Source organism: Dermacentor silvarum, chromosome 8 (assembly GCF_013339745.2).
Source record: "Dermacentor silvarum isolate Dsil-2018 chromosome 8, BIME_Dsil_1.4, whole genome shotgun sequence".
Classification (NCBI taxonomy): domain Eukaryota; kingdom Metazoa; phylum Arthropoda; class Arachnida; order Ixodida; family Ixodidae; genus Dermacentor; species Dermacentor silvarum.
The window spans coordinates 13,521,286-13,535,927 of NC_051161.1; the positions used below are offsets into that span (position 1 = coordinate 13,521,286).

Genomic DNA, 14,642 nt, shown 5'->3' on the forward strand with positions numbered 1-14,642 from the left:
AGGTGCAGTATACGGCGAAGGCTCTCAGAACACAACAGCCCTATGGTAGCATTCAGATAAATAATGTGGAGCAACAATAATCACTGATTTTTTAGATGTCGATGAAACAGTGACCTCACAAAGCGGTATGTATTCTTCGTCGTTCTGGGCATCTTAGAAAAATAAAAAATAAAGAAAAACAGGCGAGAGTGTGGATTAAGAGGGACGGTGCCAAGTTGATCTCTAGCGAAGTAAGGCGGCTTAACGTTAAGTCAGTCTCCAATGTGAAAATGATCTATGCATTATGAGTGCTCCTTGCTCTATAGCTTGCGAACTCCATTCAGGTGTGGTTGAAAAGAAACACTGACTCATTATATGCCCGTCTCTGTCAACTAACACGCGTGCGAAATTGCGTAAAAATACCTACCAGTTCCAGGGGATGTTGTACCGCGCAGCAACGGCCTTAAGATTTTGTGGGCCACCAACTAGGGATGCTGCTCGGCTCATGAGGGCATTGTACTTCTGTAGGGCGAGCCTGTTGGCTTCCGCGAACGAAGCTCCAGAGTAATAGGACCCGGAGTCGGGGTGCCGGCTGAACGCCTGCTGATGCGGCCCGGCGTACTGTTGCTGCTGCTGCTGTCCGGGCTTGTACGATTGAGCCGCTGCGCCGGCGACTTGATAGGACGGTCCCGCCGCTCCCTGGTACGACGCGTAAGACTTTCCGCTGCCGTCTCCGCCGGAAGGTGCGTCCGAGGCCACGATGATGGTTTGCTCTTCTCCGCCGCTGCCTCCGTAGCCTCCATGTGCCCTTGCCGCGGCGGCCGCCTTGAAAGCCGCTGCGTTGACGCCGTACGTCGGCTGAGCTCCCGGATAGACGGCCGCTACCTGGTACGCCGGTTTCTCGTATCCGCCGGCCGCCGCCGGCCCTCCTCCGTAGCTTGGTCCAGCCGAGCCGCCGTAGCTTGGTCCAGCCGAGCCGCCGTAGCTGGGTCCCGCTGTGGCCGTGTATCCGCGTCCCACTACGGCGGCGTAGCTAGCACCACCTGGGCCGCCACCACCGTAGCTCGGTCCACCGGCGTAGCCCGGGCCAGCCGCGTATCCCGCGGGGCCACCCGGTCCATATCCCCCTTTACCGTGGCCCGCGTCCGTAACCTCGTACGAGGCCTGCTGTCCGCTGATTGCGTTGCCTGACGCCCCCGTTTCTCCGCTGTATGACTTGGCGGGCGACGCCTCGACACTGTACGAGTCCTGGACTGCGTACGGCGTGTAACTCTTCTGTGCGACGGCCGTGGCACCTCCGTGTCCGCCGTGCGCACCGGGATGTGCCGTGACGTAGACGTGCTCTTGGCCGTCACCTCCTTGGGCGACGACCTGTCGGAACGAGTGAGAACAGGGTGAGTGAAGAAGGGCACGTGGGACATACTTGTGCCGCAAGCAGCAGAAATGACTTTGAGTGGCAATTTAAAAATGCCTAATATGCGCTACGAGCAATGAACGTTAAGTGGCGAAGCTCTACTCAACAAAGAGAGACGGTAACGTCCCGAACTATCGAGGCCACTCGGCATCTCTCGCATGACAATTCGCTGGAGACATACTGGCACCGTGACAATCCTTTAGCAAGGTAGTGTCACAAAACGACTCTCGAGCCATCAGATGCGGCCTGTCATTTCTCTCTTCACCATATATCTTCACATGTTTTTCTTCGCACGACCTTGCTGCTATCCCTCGCGTTGGCTTCATTTTCCCTCCTAAATGTCTTATTTGTGACTACAATCTGACCAAGTGTGCTATTTTAGCCACATCTACTGTACTGAGCGCCCACTAAAAAGTTTTTATTGCGATAGCAATTATATGGACACTTCAACAGGATTTCTGCCGTCGGCGTCGCCGTCGCCGTGAGGTTCCGTATAGATGCCAAGGGCGATTAAATCGTCGCCGCGCGCCGTATGCGCGAGCGAAAGCGCGCGGGGGACGCGCGCATATCACGGAGGGTGAACCCCCCCCCCCCCCCCCCCCGCGCGCTATCACGGAGAGCGAACGCTCGGCGGAAAGCAAACGGGACCGTCGCGCAAAAGACCGTGGGATTATGGGAGGGAGGCGGGGCGGCGCTGTGCTCCGGAACCAAAGGCGTATCTTGCCACTCAATCTCCCACGCGAAAGCAACAAAGCGGCAAGAGGGGGGGAGGGAGGGGGGGCAGCTTCTCCTCCGCCAACAACTTCTACTTTGCCGGCATCCCCGGTGCGGACGACCGGGGATGCCGGTCATCTGCACCGTCTCTTATCTCCACACGGCTCTGACCTTTCTATGCGCTGTGCATTCGCCGCTCAGTTTCCGTTGAAGCGATAGACCGCGCGAACTTGCGCTTGCTGCCAGCGTTTTGACAGTCGTTGGCTGCGGTCATTCAGTGTGATCTATTCATGTTTGCTTGTGCGCGCTGACACCACGATTGTTAATTTAGTTAGTAAGCCAATGTGTCCAAGTTTATGCAGCCGATAAAACTACTATGCCTACCCCGAATAGCTCTCTACTAATTTGCTATCGCAATCGATGCTTCGCCTTTCGGGCGAAACTGCGACATTTTTTTAATATCCTAGGATTTGCTTTGGGGCGTCAAGAGAGAGAGAGAGAGCCAGGACAGGAAAGGCAGGGAGGGAGGTCAACCAGAAGAGCGTCCGGTTTGCTACCCTGCAGTATTGCATATGAATAAGCGCAGGACCAATCCAGAATGCTGTGTGCTCACGCGTTTTACATATTTCGAAAAGATTGCGGTCTATTAATTTGCTTTATTTTCCGCTAAATTGATTAGACTGTTGCAAAGGATGAATCTGGAAGTCTGTCCAGGCTTGTGATTGCCAAAAGCAAAATGATTTGCTGAAATCAAAGGTCGGACGGTAATTTGTATGGTCGAGAAAATACATCTCCAAGGACGCGAAGTAAAGCACTGACCAAAGTCTAGCGAAATTTAATTACTTTCGGCTGCTGTACGGCCAGCATTATTCACAGTAAACAGCATTGAAAGACGCACAATCTGTGTTTAAGTATGCTTCAGTATGCGACGTAACTAGCGAGCAAACATCGCCGAATGTGTGCCTAAAAGTCCAGATGGGCAGGGATTGCACGTGCAGGTGTGGTGTGAGCTTCTTTTTCTTAGCCAGTACACGTGCTCTTTCCCATTCAATCATGTGGCTTGCGGTTTCTGCGAGTTTAGCGAGGGTTCTTGAGGCTACGTACTGTTTCCGGAGGCCATGTTTGAAAGCGAAATGATTCGTTCTTTTTCTCAGACTTATCACCCTGCACATGGCGCATTGTGTCACATTAGCTGATTATTTCCCCTCACGACATTTTGATGGCGTATGGGTGGCGCAATGCCGCTTCTGTTACGAATCCTGAGAATACGTTCGTTAGCGTCGCGGCGTGCAAGAAATGTTTATGTAAAGCGTGTTAACTTGAAGTTTTTTTGCAGCTGCTCCCGCTGGTTTAGCCAGTCAGCTCGAATTAAAAGAGTGACCTCCCAAGGTGAAAGACCATGGATAACTAACTGTAATTGGCAGCCCGAATTATTCAGTCACTTTTCAATTACACGAGCGAATTTACTTTTGCTTTTAAAGCAGGACGACACGAGTACATGCGCCTCGCGAAGAGGGATCGTGCACTAGATGTGGGATTTCTCAAGCCACCCGCCGTAGTAGTTTAGCGGCTATGGCGTTGTGCTGCTAAGAACGAAACCGCGGGATCAAATCGCGGCCGTGGCGGCCGCATTTCGGCGGAGGCGAAATATAAAAAAGCCTGTTTACCGTGCATTGGGTGCTCTCTAAAGAGCCCAAGGTGGTCGAAATTAATCTGGAGTCCCCCACTACGGCATGCCTCATAATCATATCTTGGTTTTGGCCCGTAAAACACAAAAATTTGTTTAAATTTCTCAAGCCCGTCTCGACCAGATACTTAATTACCGTCAGCTAGCTTTCACGTATGTCAAGGTCGCCAACTGGTTAACCCGTGAAGCCATCCTTATTATCAATCTAATCGCTCAATATCTGCGACAGCTGCGCAAGTGAAGAGCCATAGTAACGAAAGGGCTGGCTATCCGGCGTTATCGCGGTTTTCGTGTGCGCTACCTGTCCGCATTATTAAGCACGCAGACATACACCCTAAACCTTTTGTGGCTTAAAAAGAACGCACGGGTTTACAGCAGTAGCAATTAATACAAAGCAAGAAAGTGTACGCACGTGCTCAACCAAAAACATTCTCTCTTAGGTTGTGGAGGAGGTTGCCAGCGCTCTGTCTATCGCTTCTCCCAAATATAGATACATTATTAGCGACTCTGAATCGGATGTTCGAAATTACGCCAGAGAATGGATATCCGTTGAACCTACAAGAATTCTAAACAGTAACAATAAACTCAAAGCATCTGAGGAATTTTAGGACAAAAAGACCATCTGGTTCCCAGCCCATACGGAGTGCGAATCCACCGCCGCCCCCAACCTTAACTAGTCTGCCCATCGTGTGGCGCGCGGACTCATTAACCGCGCCTGATTAGGGGGGGGGGGGGGGGGGGGGGGAGCTCTGGCCAAGGAGGAGATGGCTAGGGCTGAACTTTTCTCATTCAGTGACATTACCCCAAGTTGAGGTGTATATATCCACCTCCTAGCCCAAAATTGGGACAGGTTTTCAGGTGGTTGAGTTGAGGCTCCTTCAAACCGGAACTTACCCGAACCCGGTACATCTTCCCCGCATGATTCCGGATTTAGACCCTGCGGCCAAATGTAAATTATGTGATGATAGAGGAGCCACCCTAGAGCATATACTCTGGGATTGCGAAATCGTTCAGAGCAGAATTGCAGTCCCCCCGGATGAACCAAGGGGAGAGCCGCACTTACTAGCTCACATCTCCAGGACCAACTTTGGGCCATCCAGCAAGCCCGGGAAGCTACCCAGAGACAGGGTCTCTCTGCGGCCTCCGGCGCGGCCTAGACTCAGGCCATCAACTTGCAGGATATTCAATAAAGTTGTCTTACTCACTTTTTTTCTTCTTCATAACGATAAATAAAATGCAATATACATCAAAACGTACGATTTTGTTTACATAGCGTGGCACACAGGCTCACAGATGATTAACCTAGGACAAAAAAGACCAGTTGAAATTGATTTATTGATTTACTTATTTATTTATTGATTGGTTGATTGATTAATTGATTGATTTTAATGTGCGAAGCCTATATGTAGGCTACGAGAGACGTCGTGATGGGAGCGGGAGTTTAAATTTACACATTCTGTAAGTCTCTAGTGTGCACTCAATTCTTTGTACTTCGGCGTTGTTGTTGTTCTTGTTTCCTTATTTTCATTTTCTTTTCTTTCTTTAAATTTCAATTTTGCCATGTAGTAGGCACTGCGACCAGAAAAAGCAACGGGTGATGAATGTGGCTAAAGACTTCAAGTCGAAAAAATGCCAGGCCTGCGCGGCACACGCAGCACAGTCACAGCGTAAGCTAGACGAGCGTTTCGACAGTACTACCTAGTAATTTGAGTGAATGCGTCAGGAACGCGCTTGGGACGCCGTCGCGCGTGCAAGCCGACGCGTTCCATCGCCGATGGCTAGCGCCGTTCGGCCCACCCAAGCAGCCGACAATGCAACTACAGCTGTCACATTCCCTCCCATTGCAACGCGCCCAATCTAGCGCAATCAACGTGATCCCGAGCGTCCGTCGGTATGTTAGCGCCACCTAGTTAAGGCGGCAGCAAAATTTACAGTGTCTGAAAGGTTGCGTTTGCCGGCGCCTTAACTAGATGGAGCCACCATACCAGCGGAGGCTTGGCACCGGGTTGTTTGCGTTCCGCGTCTGAATCGCATCTCGTCGTCTGCGCCTGCGCCCCTGCATAGGGCACGTTTATATAGCACATTTTCCCGCTCTCGGATTGGACTGCCTAGCTTGTGTGAATTTGTTTTTCATGTGTGTATATATGTAACACAACTAATTTTCGCATATAGTTACTAATATTTCCATGCAATAAAGAAAAAAAGCGCTTGCGTGGCTCAGTGGTAGAGTATCCGCCTCCTACGCTGCGGGCCTGGGTTCGATCCCGGCGGAGAGCGGGTACTTTTTTTCGCATGCGATAGCAGCCACGGGGCGGCGGCGGCGGCATCATCGCGACCCGGAACGGCTATTGGAATGAGCCCATACTTGCTTACGCTGTAAAAAGCTGCTATTTCTATGCCTACTCTTCCTAAAGAAACTAGCTGGTCAATCACGATTCTTTAGCGAAACTTATTTTCAGGAAGAAAAGTATCGCACAACTCTTTGACGACAAAAAAAAAACTCGCAATACAAACAAGAGCTCTCTCCCACCTGGTAAGTCTGTCCTCCGTGCGTGTAAGCGGTTCCAGCATATGCCTTTCCGTCGCCGACACCTTGCGACACGGCGCCGCTCTGATATGCGGCCGACGGAGCCTGGGCGACCTGGTAGCTCTGCTGGTACTGGGGACCGGACGACTGACCGGCGTACGCGACGTACGACTTGGCGTCCTCCTGAGACGCCGTGGCTGGAACGGCGCTCACCGGCACGGCGTACGACTGGCCGTGGTACTGGTACGTCTTGGCATTGCTTGGTACACCAACCTAGAAACACGGCGATCGTGTGCAGTCTGGTTAGACTGAAGGTATTGTCTCATGGAAAAAAAAAGCCACCAGCCCCCGCAGAATTCCAAAATGTCGTAAAATGAGAACGCTGTACTTACGTGCGGTCTCGGCAACATTAGGTCGCACTTATTACGTGTCACATGAGCGACAGGCATTGAACTGAGCGACAAAAACACCTTCCCGAAAATAAGCACACGTAGGAGCGATAAGGAATATATACGTGCCCAAAATACTGCATCCTCACATCTGCAAGAGTAAAAAGAATGGGCTTCCCTATGCGAATCGTGCGATGGCGTACGTATAGAGATCGTATACGTTCTAGAGCAAAGTTTTAAACTTGCTCTCCGTATTCTGTGGCAGGTGCTACATTCGATAAACTGTAAGCAGCGGAAAAGGGAGAGCAGAATACGCTCCCGCAGTGCAGAAACAATGATACCACCATTTTCACGACGCGTAGCAAGACATGCGGTTGTCACGCATGGGTACAAAAATAAAAAATAAAATAAAACAGCCACTTTGTTGGACCCCTAATTCGCTACCGTAGAGTCTTCATTCGCTACCGTATATGGACGAAGATATTTCGAACATAGTCTACGAAAACGCAAGTCTGTAAGGCTGTAATCCTATGAGCTAACTTCGCTACGTTCTTATGCAACAGCGATGACGCCACTATAGAGCACATTCTGTGCTCCTGTTCACACTTCGACGGTTAACGACATGCTGTGCGTCCTAGTCGCACAGCATGTCGTTAACCGACCATGGCGACCTGTGTATGCAGAAGGCCGCCAGAGCGCTAATGCGCTTTTTAAATCAACCTTATAGCTATACGAGCGCTTGTGACAATACGTGAACTGCCATAGTGCGCACACTGACTCTCCTTCGTGATTCTTATCTTGCTTGCCCCTTTCCCTTCTTCATGTGTGGAGTAGCCAACCTGGCGCGAACGGGGTTAGCCTCCTTGCCTTTCTATGCTCCCTCTCTGCACACATTCTGTTCAAACTCAAAGCTCCCATTCATGCGTCCACGCATCTAGGTCTTTACCAGAGCCCACGTTCCCAGCATACGCGTACCACCACATGCTAGTACCTTGATAGCGTCTGATCAAAGAATTACGTTTCGTTAGTAAAAAAAGTCTTTTATTTGTGTTTCTCTGTCTTCATAATTATGATTTCTTCTTCTTTTATAGGGTTTTACGTGCCAAAACCAGTAGTGATTATGAGGCACGCCGTAGTGGAGGGCTCCAGATTAATTTTGAGCACCCAGCTGGGGTTCTTTAACGTGCACTACAACGCAAGCACACGGGCGTTTTTGCATTTCACCTCCATTTCACCTCCATGAATTTATGACTAAGGTGCTGGAAATTTTTTGGTGGTTGTGCTCGAATTTTCCGTGAAACTATTTTTAACGAAGTGTCTTCAGACTTTTTCTTTCTGACCGACTTTTGTGGTGAGAATTACGCACAACCAACTGTACCCTTTCAAATACCTTACTTTCTTGTCAGCCGATTTGTAAATGTCATCATTGTTGTCTTTATTTTTAACCTGCACTATTGCAGCGTACGCCCTCTCCTCCCGCTGGGCGTTTGCTGCCGTCAATCACTCACATCACATCATGCAACTTGTGCACGCTCCTTCACAGGTTGCCAAAGAGAGGGAGAAAACGGTAGTAAAGGGCAAGGATGTCAACTAGAACACGCATGTCCGGTCTGCTACACTAAGCAGAGATTGGTGGATTAAGGGAAAGAAAATGGAAGTACGCGCATCCGGAGCTGTACGCCAAGGCTAAAGATGGCCAATCTCCCGCGCCACAACCACTCAGGTCAACAACAACGACGACCCAAGAACATTCTTGATTGCAAAGGTACTTTGATCATGCCCCCAAAAACCTCTCTTCCTAACCATGGTGTCTCTTGTTAATGGGATATTTTTTTTTCTTTTAAATATTGGATGAGCACCGGGAGCGCGGGCAAGAAAATGACGTATCGGCATACGAATCATGATTTAGAGACCGGGCCGTCGCTGCGAATGTCATATACAATCGACTAAAAAGGAAGGGTGTTTAAAACGGCAGAAGACCTGTCCGTGCGATCCTGAGCAATGGACGGAGTAATTTCTGCGGTTCAAATGGTGTTGAAAGTTATTTTGGCTCGGTATGTGCCCTAAATAGTTACTCGTTTGAGACACTTTAAGCAGAATCAAGCTGTAGCGGATGCTTAAGAAATTAATGCCTACCTCTGCGATAATGATTCATTTTTGGCCGAGTGTAATGCTTAATAATTAAATTATGGGGTTTTACGTGCCAAAACCACTATCTGATTAGGAGGCACGCCGTAGTGGGGGACTCCGGATTAATTTGGACCACCTGGGGTTCTTTAACTTGCACATAAATCTAAGCGGAGTGCAATACTGGTGGGAAGGAAATAAACCTGAATCTGCTGGCTGACGCTGTAGCTCTTGGCAGCCGACAGTGCGTTCTGGTAGTGCGCGGGAGAGTAGGCGCGGCTACCCCGCGATCCGCCTCCGGAGTAGCTGCTGACGATGCTCTGTAAATGTCGGCTTCCGTGGACGTGGTCCTCGGGGCAGGGTTGCTCGCGGCCGTACACGACGGGCCCCGTGGTGACGCGTCCTCCGGAGAAGTGTATGGGCACTTGGGCCTGCGTACGTGGGCTGGCCCGAGCTCTCGTCGGGGTTCACGACGCGGATGGAGAGCAGGATGCCCTTGGCCACCTTGGGAGAGCCCAGGCCGGCCAGCTCAGCTTGCGGCCCGTCGCCGGGATAGGAAGCGTACGACAGCCGGGACGCCTTGCTGCCTGCGCAATGGTAATGGGGAAATGCCATAAATGTAAGGTCTTTGTCCGTGACTGATTTTCAACGTCATATAAAAACCGAGGAAAGGGAATATCGACGTCCCTATCCACGTCCCATTCTTGTGTGAGGCGAAATATCTTGAAGTGAGATGAGCAAAAAAAAGCATTCAATAACTGTTTTTTTTTTTTTTTTTTTTTTGAGGTGGGTGGAGAAGTAACTAATAATTATTTGTTTCCTCGCAACATATTCCCGGTACACTGATCCAAACCAGGCATTTTAATGGCCTGTTACTGTGATTGCCTGCGTTTATTAGGTGGGCACGTCGTGTACGTGTGTACAGTGCGTGAGTCGGTTATCTAATGCGTCACATTTGTCGTCTGGTATAGTATGTTAGGAGTATAGCTACACGCAGATCTTCTTATCCTTTAATAAATGTTAAATATAGGAAGTTTGAGCACAGATAAGGACAATTATCCGGAAATCATCGGTAGGGAAAACAACAAACAGAAGAAAGGTAATGAAAATGCAAACCGCTGTTGCATTTGCACTCTCCCCATTGTGTTGCCAGTAAACAACGGTGCAAGAGTTCACTGCAGCGCAAGTGCGAAAACAGACGTTTTTCTTTCGTTACCAGCTTGTTTAAGGACGTGTGATAATAGTTTACAGGTGAAATATTAACCGTTCGCGCTGGTCGACGAATCCAGTCGACCATCGTTTTCTTTTGTTTTGAATAAGTTAGAGTAGGAGGAGGAGAAGTGTTGCTTGCTTCAGGTGGACCTAGCCTCGCAAAAGTTGCCGACAACTGCTCCGCTTGAACGTCACCTGTCAACTGCGGCATGGTCTCGCGCCCTAATTTGTGGCTAGCAGGGCTGCATACCTCCACAAATTCGTGCACTCCAGCTCACGTGCTAAAATGGTTCACTTCAGTTTGCAGCCAAGGCTTCAAACACATACTGTCATGGCGATAGCTATAATCTATTACCATTTCCGCGTCATCTACGCTCACTCAGCCTGCGTGTGTAATTGGAAAATGATAATTTCAAGGCACGCACACCTAGGAATCATTGTCTGTACTTTTATACTTATTGACATATGTAATGTTTTAAAACTATTGCTTTAGTTACTTATGATCTGGTTGCTGAAAAGAAACCAAAGACTGCAGTACTAGCAAAAACAATTTTCCTCATTTACCTATCGCGTCTTGACAGGATGTCAACATTATCACAATTACTTTTTTATTAATTTTCATAAAAAGTAACTCAAGTTTCTTTTTTTTTATTTAATAAATGTGGGACAGTCACTGCAGCTCACTCATTTCGCAACCAGCCAGTGACTCGTAGAAATGATGGCCAGATGCGCTTTGCGAATTATGGCTATGGCGAATAGAAAGGCCCACGCCCGCCTCGAGCATCAATACATAAACGCAGTTGTCAATGATTATGAATGATTCCAGTCTGTCACACTTAATTACTTTTTTAAGTTTGCTCGCATCTAATTTTGGTTAAACTGAAGACACGCGTCACATCTACAGTGGCCAGCGTACGCAGTATAACCCGGCACGTGTTGGCGAAAATTATTTACAGCCCTGAAGAGCATACACGGGGAGAAATATCGCCCACACCGAGTACGTGTAGATTAAAAAGAAGTCTGGAAAACTTATCTTCTTGCCTGTATCTGTTTAATATTCTGCGTTTCATTGCACAATTTAAAACGTGGGATAAATGTTTCCGGTGAAGTTTGTGCTATCCATAAGAATGCTAAATTATTAATTTGCCGTTATTCTAATGAAAGACTACAGAAGAATACAGCCTGCCAACAATCGCCAGAACGCTCAAAGTATGTGAGTTATGGAGTGAGAACATAAGCCCAGAGTAACGATCAGAAATTATTATTACTCGTTATCATGTAAACATATAAACACCACACTGAGAGGGAAAAAATGGGCTAGCAATTGCCGCGAAGAACCGTACAAACATGCAAATAAACGACATCCTCTATAAACTACTACACTACGTTTACATAGAGCAATCGAAACGCCACACTCACCGAGCCTAGCTTGCACTACACTGAAAGAAATAGCGGTAATATAGATAATGTATATTCCCGCTGTTATAATTATGCGCTCGTATAAGACGACCGTGGGAGCTGCTTGGGCTCGAAGCAGGCGCTGGTCAGTAATTACGTGTTTGCAAGCCTTCACGATGCGATACGCTGCCGGGGCAGCCTACTTTTGAAAAACAAACTTTGGAAACGATCGCTCATAGAGTTTTGGTTTGGTAAAAAAGTTTCCGTACAGTTACCTTCTTAAACAAACTGAAAAACGACAACCACGATGCAAGCATAATTTGAGCTTCTGAATAAAAAAAATGTACCTGCATAGTGACTGTGTTCGGGAAAGTAAAGCATGGGATCTCAATCATTAGCTTGTTTGTTTGGTCGCTGTTTTGTGTTTGTCTGTTTGTTTGTTTGTTTGTGTGTTTGTTTGTTTGCTTGTCTGTTTATTTTCGCTACGTCAATTATTTCTGTATCTGTGTACAGGATGTGACTAAGCGTGTGCAAGAGCCGTAAATACTGTTTGTCTGTTTATTTTCGCTACGTCAATCATTTCTGTATCTGTGTACAGGATGTGACTAAGCGTGTGCAAGAGCCGTTCGTAGCGTGTAGGTACTCACGTACCTACACGCTACGAACATTTCAATGTGTTCGTAGAATGTAGTTCAGTAAAATTTGTTGTTGGGCCAGTTGGTTGAATGCTAAGGAATACATATGAGCGCTACAAAGAAAGAATGACTTAGGAAGGAGAGAGGAAGAAAAGCACCTAATCTATTTCTTTCTTCTCCATCTATCCTAAGTCTTCATTTGCTAGTAGCGCTAATATGTATTCCTTCGTACTATGTGACAATGTTTTGTTATGTGCATTCTGTAAACTACCCTGGGATTGAGTAGAATTCTTCTACGGTACGTTTCACGGTTGCTTCGTGCATTGTCTTATTCTATGGGGAAAGCATCTAGTCAAGCTGCTGCTTGCAATTTTTTGTTCTTAGCCTATTTTTATTGTTCTTTATTTCATCTGTACCAGGAGTAAGGATGCTGGATAAAGTTAACTTGAAGACATATGTACGAACAAAGGAACGCACATGTATATGTGTATAGGAGTGTGCTGCCTTTAAAACAACAATGAAGCGCTGCGCTTCATAGACGACCCAGATGCGAGCATCCTGGCATTGTGTAACCAGAACCTCGTCCGGAAGGTGTTCGTATAATACCACTCTTCCCATCAGTCCACACATTAAGAGAGCTTTAAGTATAGCTGCTGGTGAATTCACAAAAGAAGAAGAAGAAAGAAAGAAAAAAGACAAGGAAAGGTGACCGAAGAAAATTTTGAAATGCAATTGTTAGTGAAGGTAAACTGTGTAGGGCTGCACTGAAAGCGCCAGGCCAGCTCTTTCTATTTAGCCTCTTTGTGCAGTGTTATTAATGGTTGGGAGGAAAGTAACGTAAGTTTATTAAACTCGTTGTTATAATTGCACAGTTACTTTCATGGGGAAGTAATAGTTCGTCCGCCACTGTAATCAATTACATCATTTTAGTGAAGTAACTGTATTGTAATTGTTTACATTTTTTAAGTGTACAAGTATGGTTAACACCCGCTGCACTATTGCTTTCTCTTTTATTTGTTCCATCTTCATTTTCATCAAGTTTTTTTAATTATTGGCTGACTCACTTTAAGAAACTTCACGGCAACGCAAATATGTATGGCCGTGACATTATTCAACATTCTAAAATTAAAATAATACCGTAAAACGGAGGCTTCAAGAAAGCACCTCAGATCATAATAAAGCCGACGGCGCAGGATCCCTAGCGTATCCCAAGGGGCAGCGGAGGGATCAAAGCTGTAAGCCGGGCTGTCCTGCGGGTTGGGGTCACCGAGGTCGGAGCGTGCCATGGGGTGGTGTTCGCGCACAAGTTGGGCTGTCCTCTGTGTCGGATAGCTGATCTCTCCCACCCCTGGCACGCGGAGGCCTCTGCGAGTCCCCAACCCACCAACCAGCCCGAGTTTCAGTTTCGGGGTCCCCGTTGTCTCTTTGCAGCCCTAAAAGCGCCATCATTGTATGCTAAATAATAACACGTTGTCTACACTTGTTCAATTTGCCCCCTCCCTTCACCTTGTGTAGCGTACGCAGTACAGTGTGTATGCTTCACCATATAACAATTCTGTACTGTGGTGAAGCTATTATAAAATGCAAGGAAGACCCTTGTGCTTTCATCATTGCCAAGCCCGTCCTATGACGGACTCCCTAGCTTCGGCAAGGGAGGAAAATTGGTACATTACATGATTAAAGCATCGCTAAGGTGTGATCTTATTTAGAAAACATTTCACCAGGAGCGCATACCATTGCGAGCCGTCGGCCCCTGCTGGTTTGTATCTGGAGTTCACTTACCGCTGGCAGCGTGTAAACGCTACCGCTAAGAAAATCATAATCTGCCTCAAAGAGAACAGTGTTTCTGAACGAGCATCAGAGTAAGAATGTAGTAGCTCCATGATATTCCAGAAGTCGATGCGCACAAGTGTGTTCTATACGACTGTATGCCACCGATGCCTTCAGCAGAAAGTCGGCTTTTCTGCTCTAGGTGCTACGGTGAAGCCCCATTTAAGAAATCTACGATATGTTCACGGAAAACACTGTATGGTACCAGCATCACACCCGCAAGCCCGAAGGCCTATTAACGTAAAGCTGGTGATTCGTTCTTTGCTTTCTATTACCGCTATGGTCGTTCCTCAAACCCGCGTAATCTTACCGCTCACCGCATACTGCTCTCCTCGCACACAAGTCGGCCTAATAGCAAGAGTGGCGTTTGATGTGAAATTAACCGCTCCCTGAATGAATGTGCTGGCTGCAGTCGGGATAATGCTTCTTTAACATCCTGTTGGCATGAAATCTAGTTTCGGTGAGTATGTGTCATAAATATATTATTCAGTGAAAGCGAACGTTTCAATAGAGTGTTTTAGTTGAGCATTTACCGTCCGCTCCGTTCAGATCGGCATATGCTAGCAATTACCGCATAATCGCTTAGCGGGAACTAGCTAGTGCGCTTGCACACAACGCTCATGCTAGCAGCGGAATAAAAATCGCTTCCCTCGGTCAGCTTACAAAGTGGATTGGGCGGAGCGTGAGAGCGCGTCTACTTGGCTCCTCGGCCGTTTTGCAGTCGCGCTGA

At 47.7% G+C, this 14,642-nt stretch overlaps 1 protein-coding gene across 1 annotated transcript in view; it reads right to left on the bottom strand.

Moving 5' to 3' along the window:
- Positions 1-402: 402 nt before the first annotated feature.
- LOC119461952 (spidroin-2) overlaps positions 403-14,642 on the bottom strand; it is a 31,174-nt gene continuing 16,934 nt past the window's right edge. The window contains exons 3-6 of the mRNA XM_037723314.1: positions 9,287-9,424; positions 9,041-9,240; positions 6,325-6,594; positions 403-1,350 (exon numbers count right to left, since the gene is read on the bottom strand). Coding sequence (XP_037579242.1) covers positions 403-1,350; positions 6,325-6,594; positions 9,041-9,240; positions 9,287-9,424 — 1,556 coding nt within the window. The remainder of the gene's footprint in view (positions 1,351-6,324; positions 6,595-9,040; positions 9,241-9,286; positions 9,425-14,642) is intronic.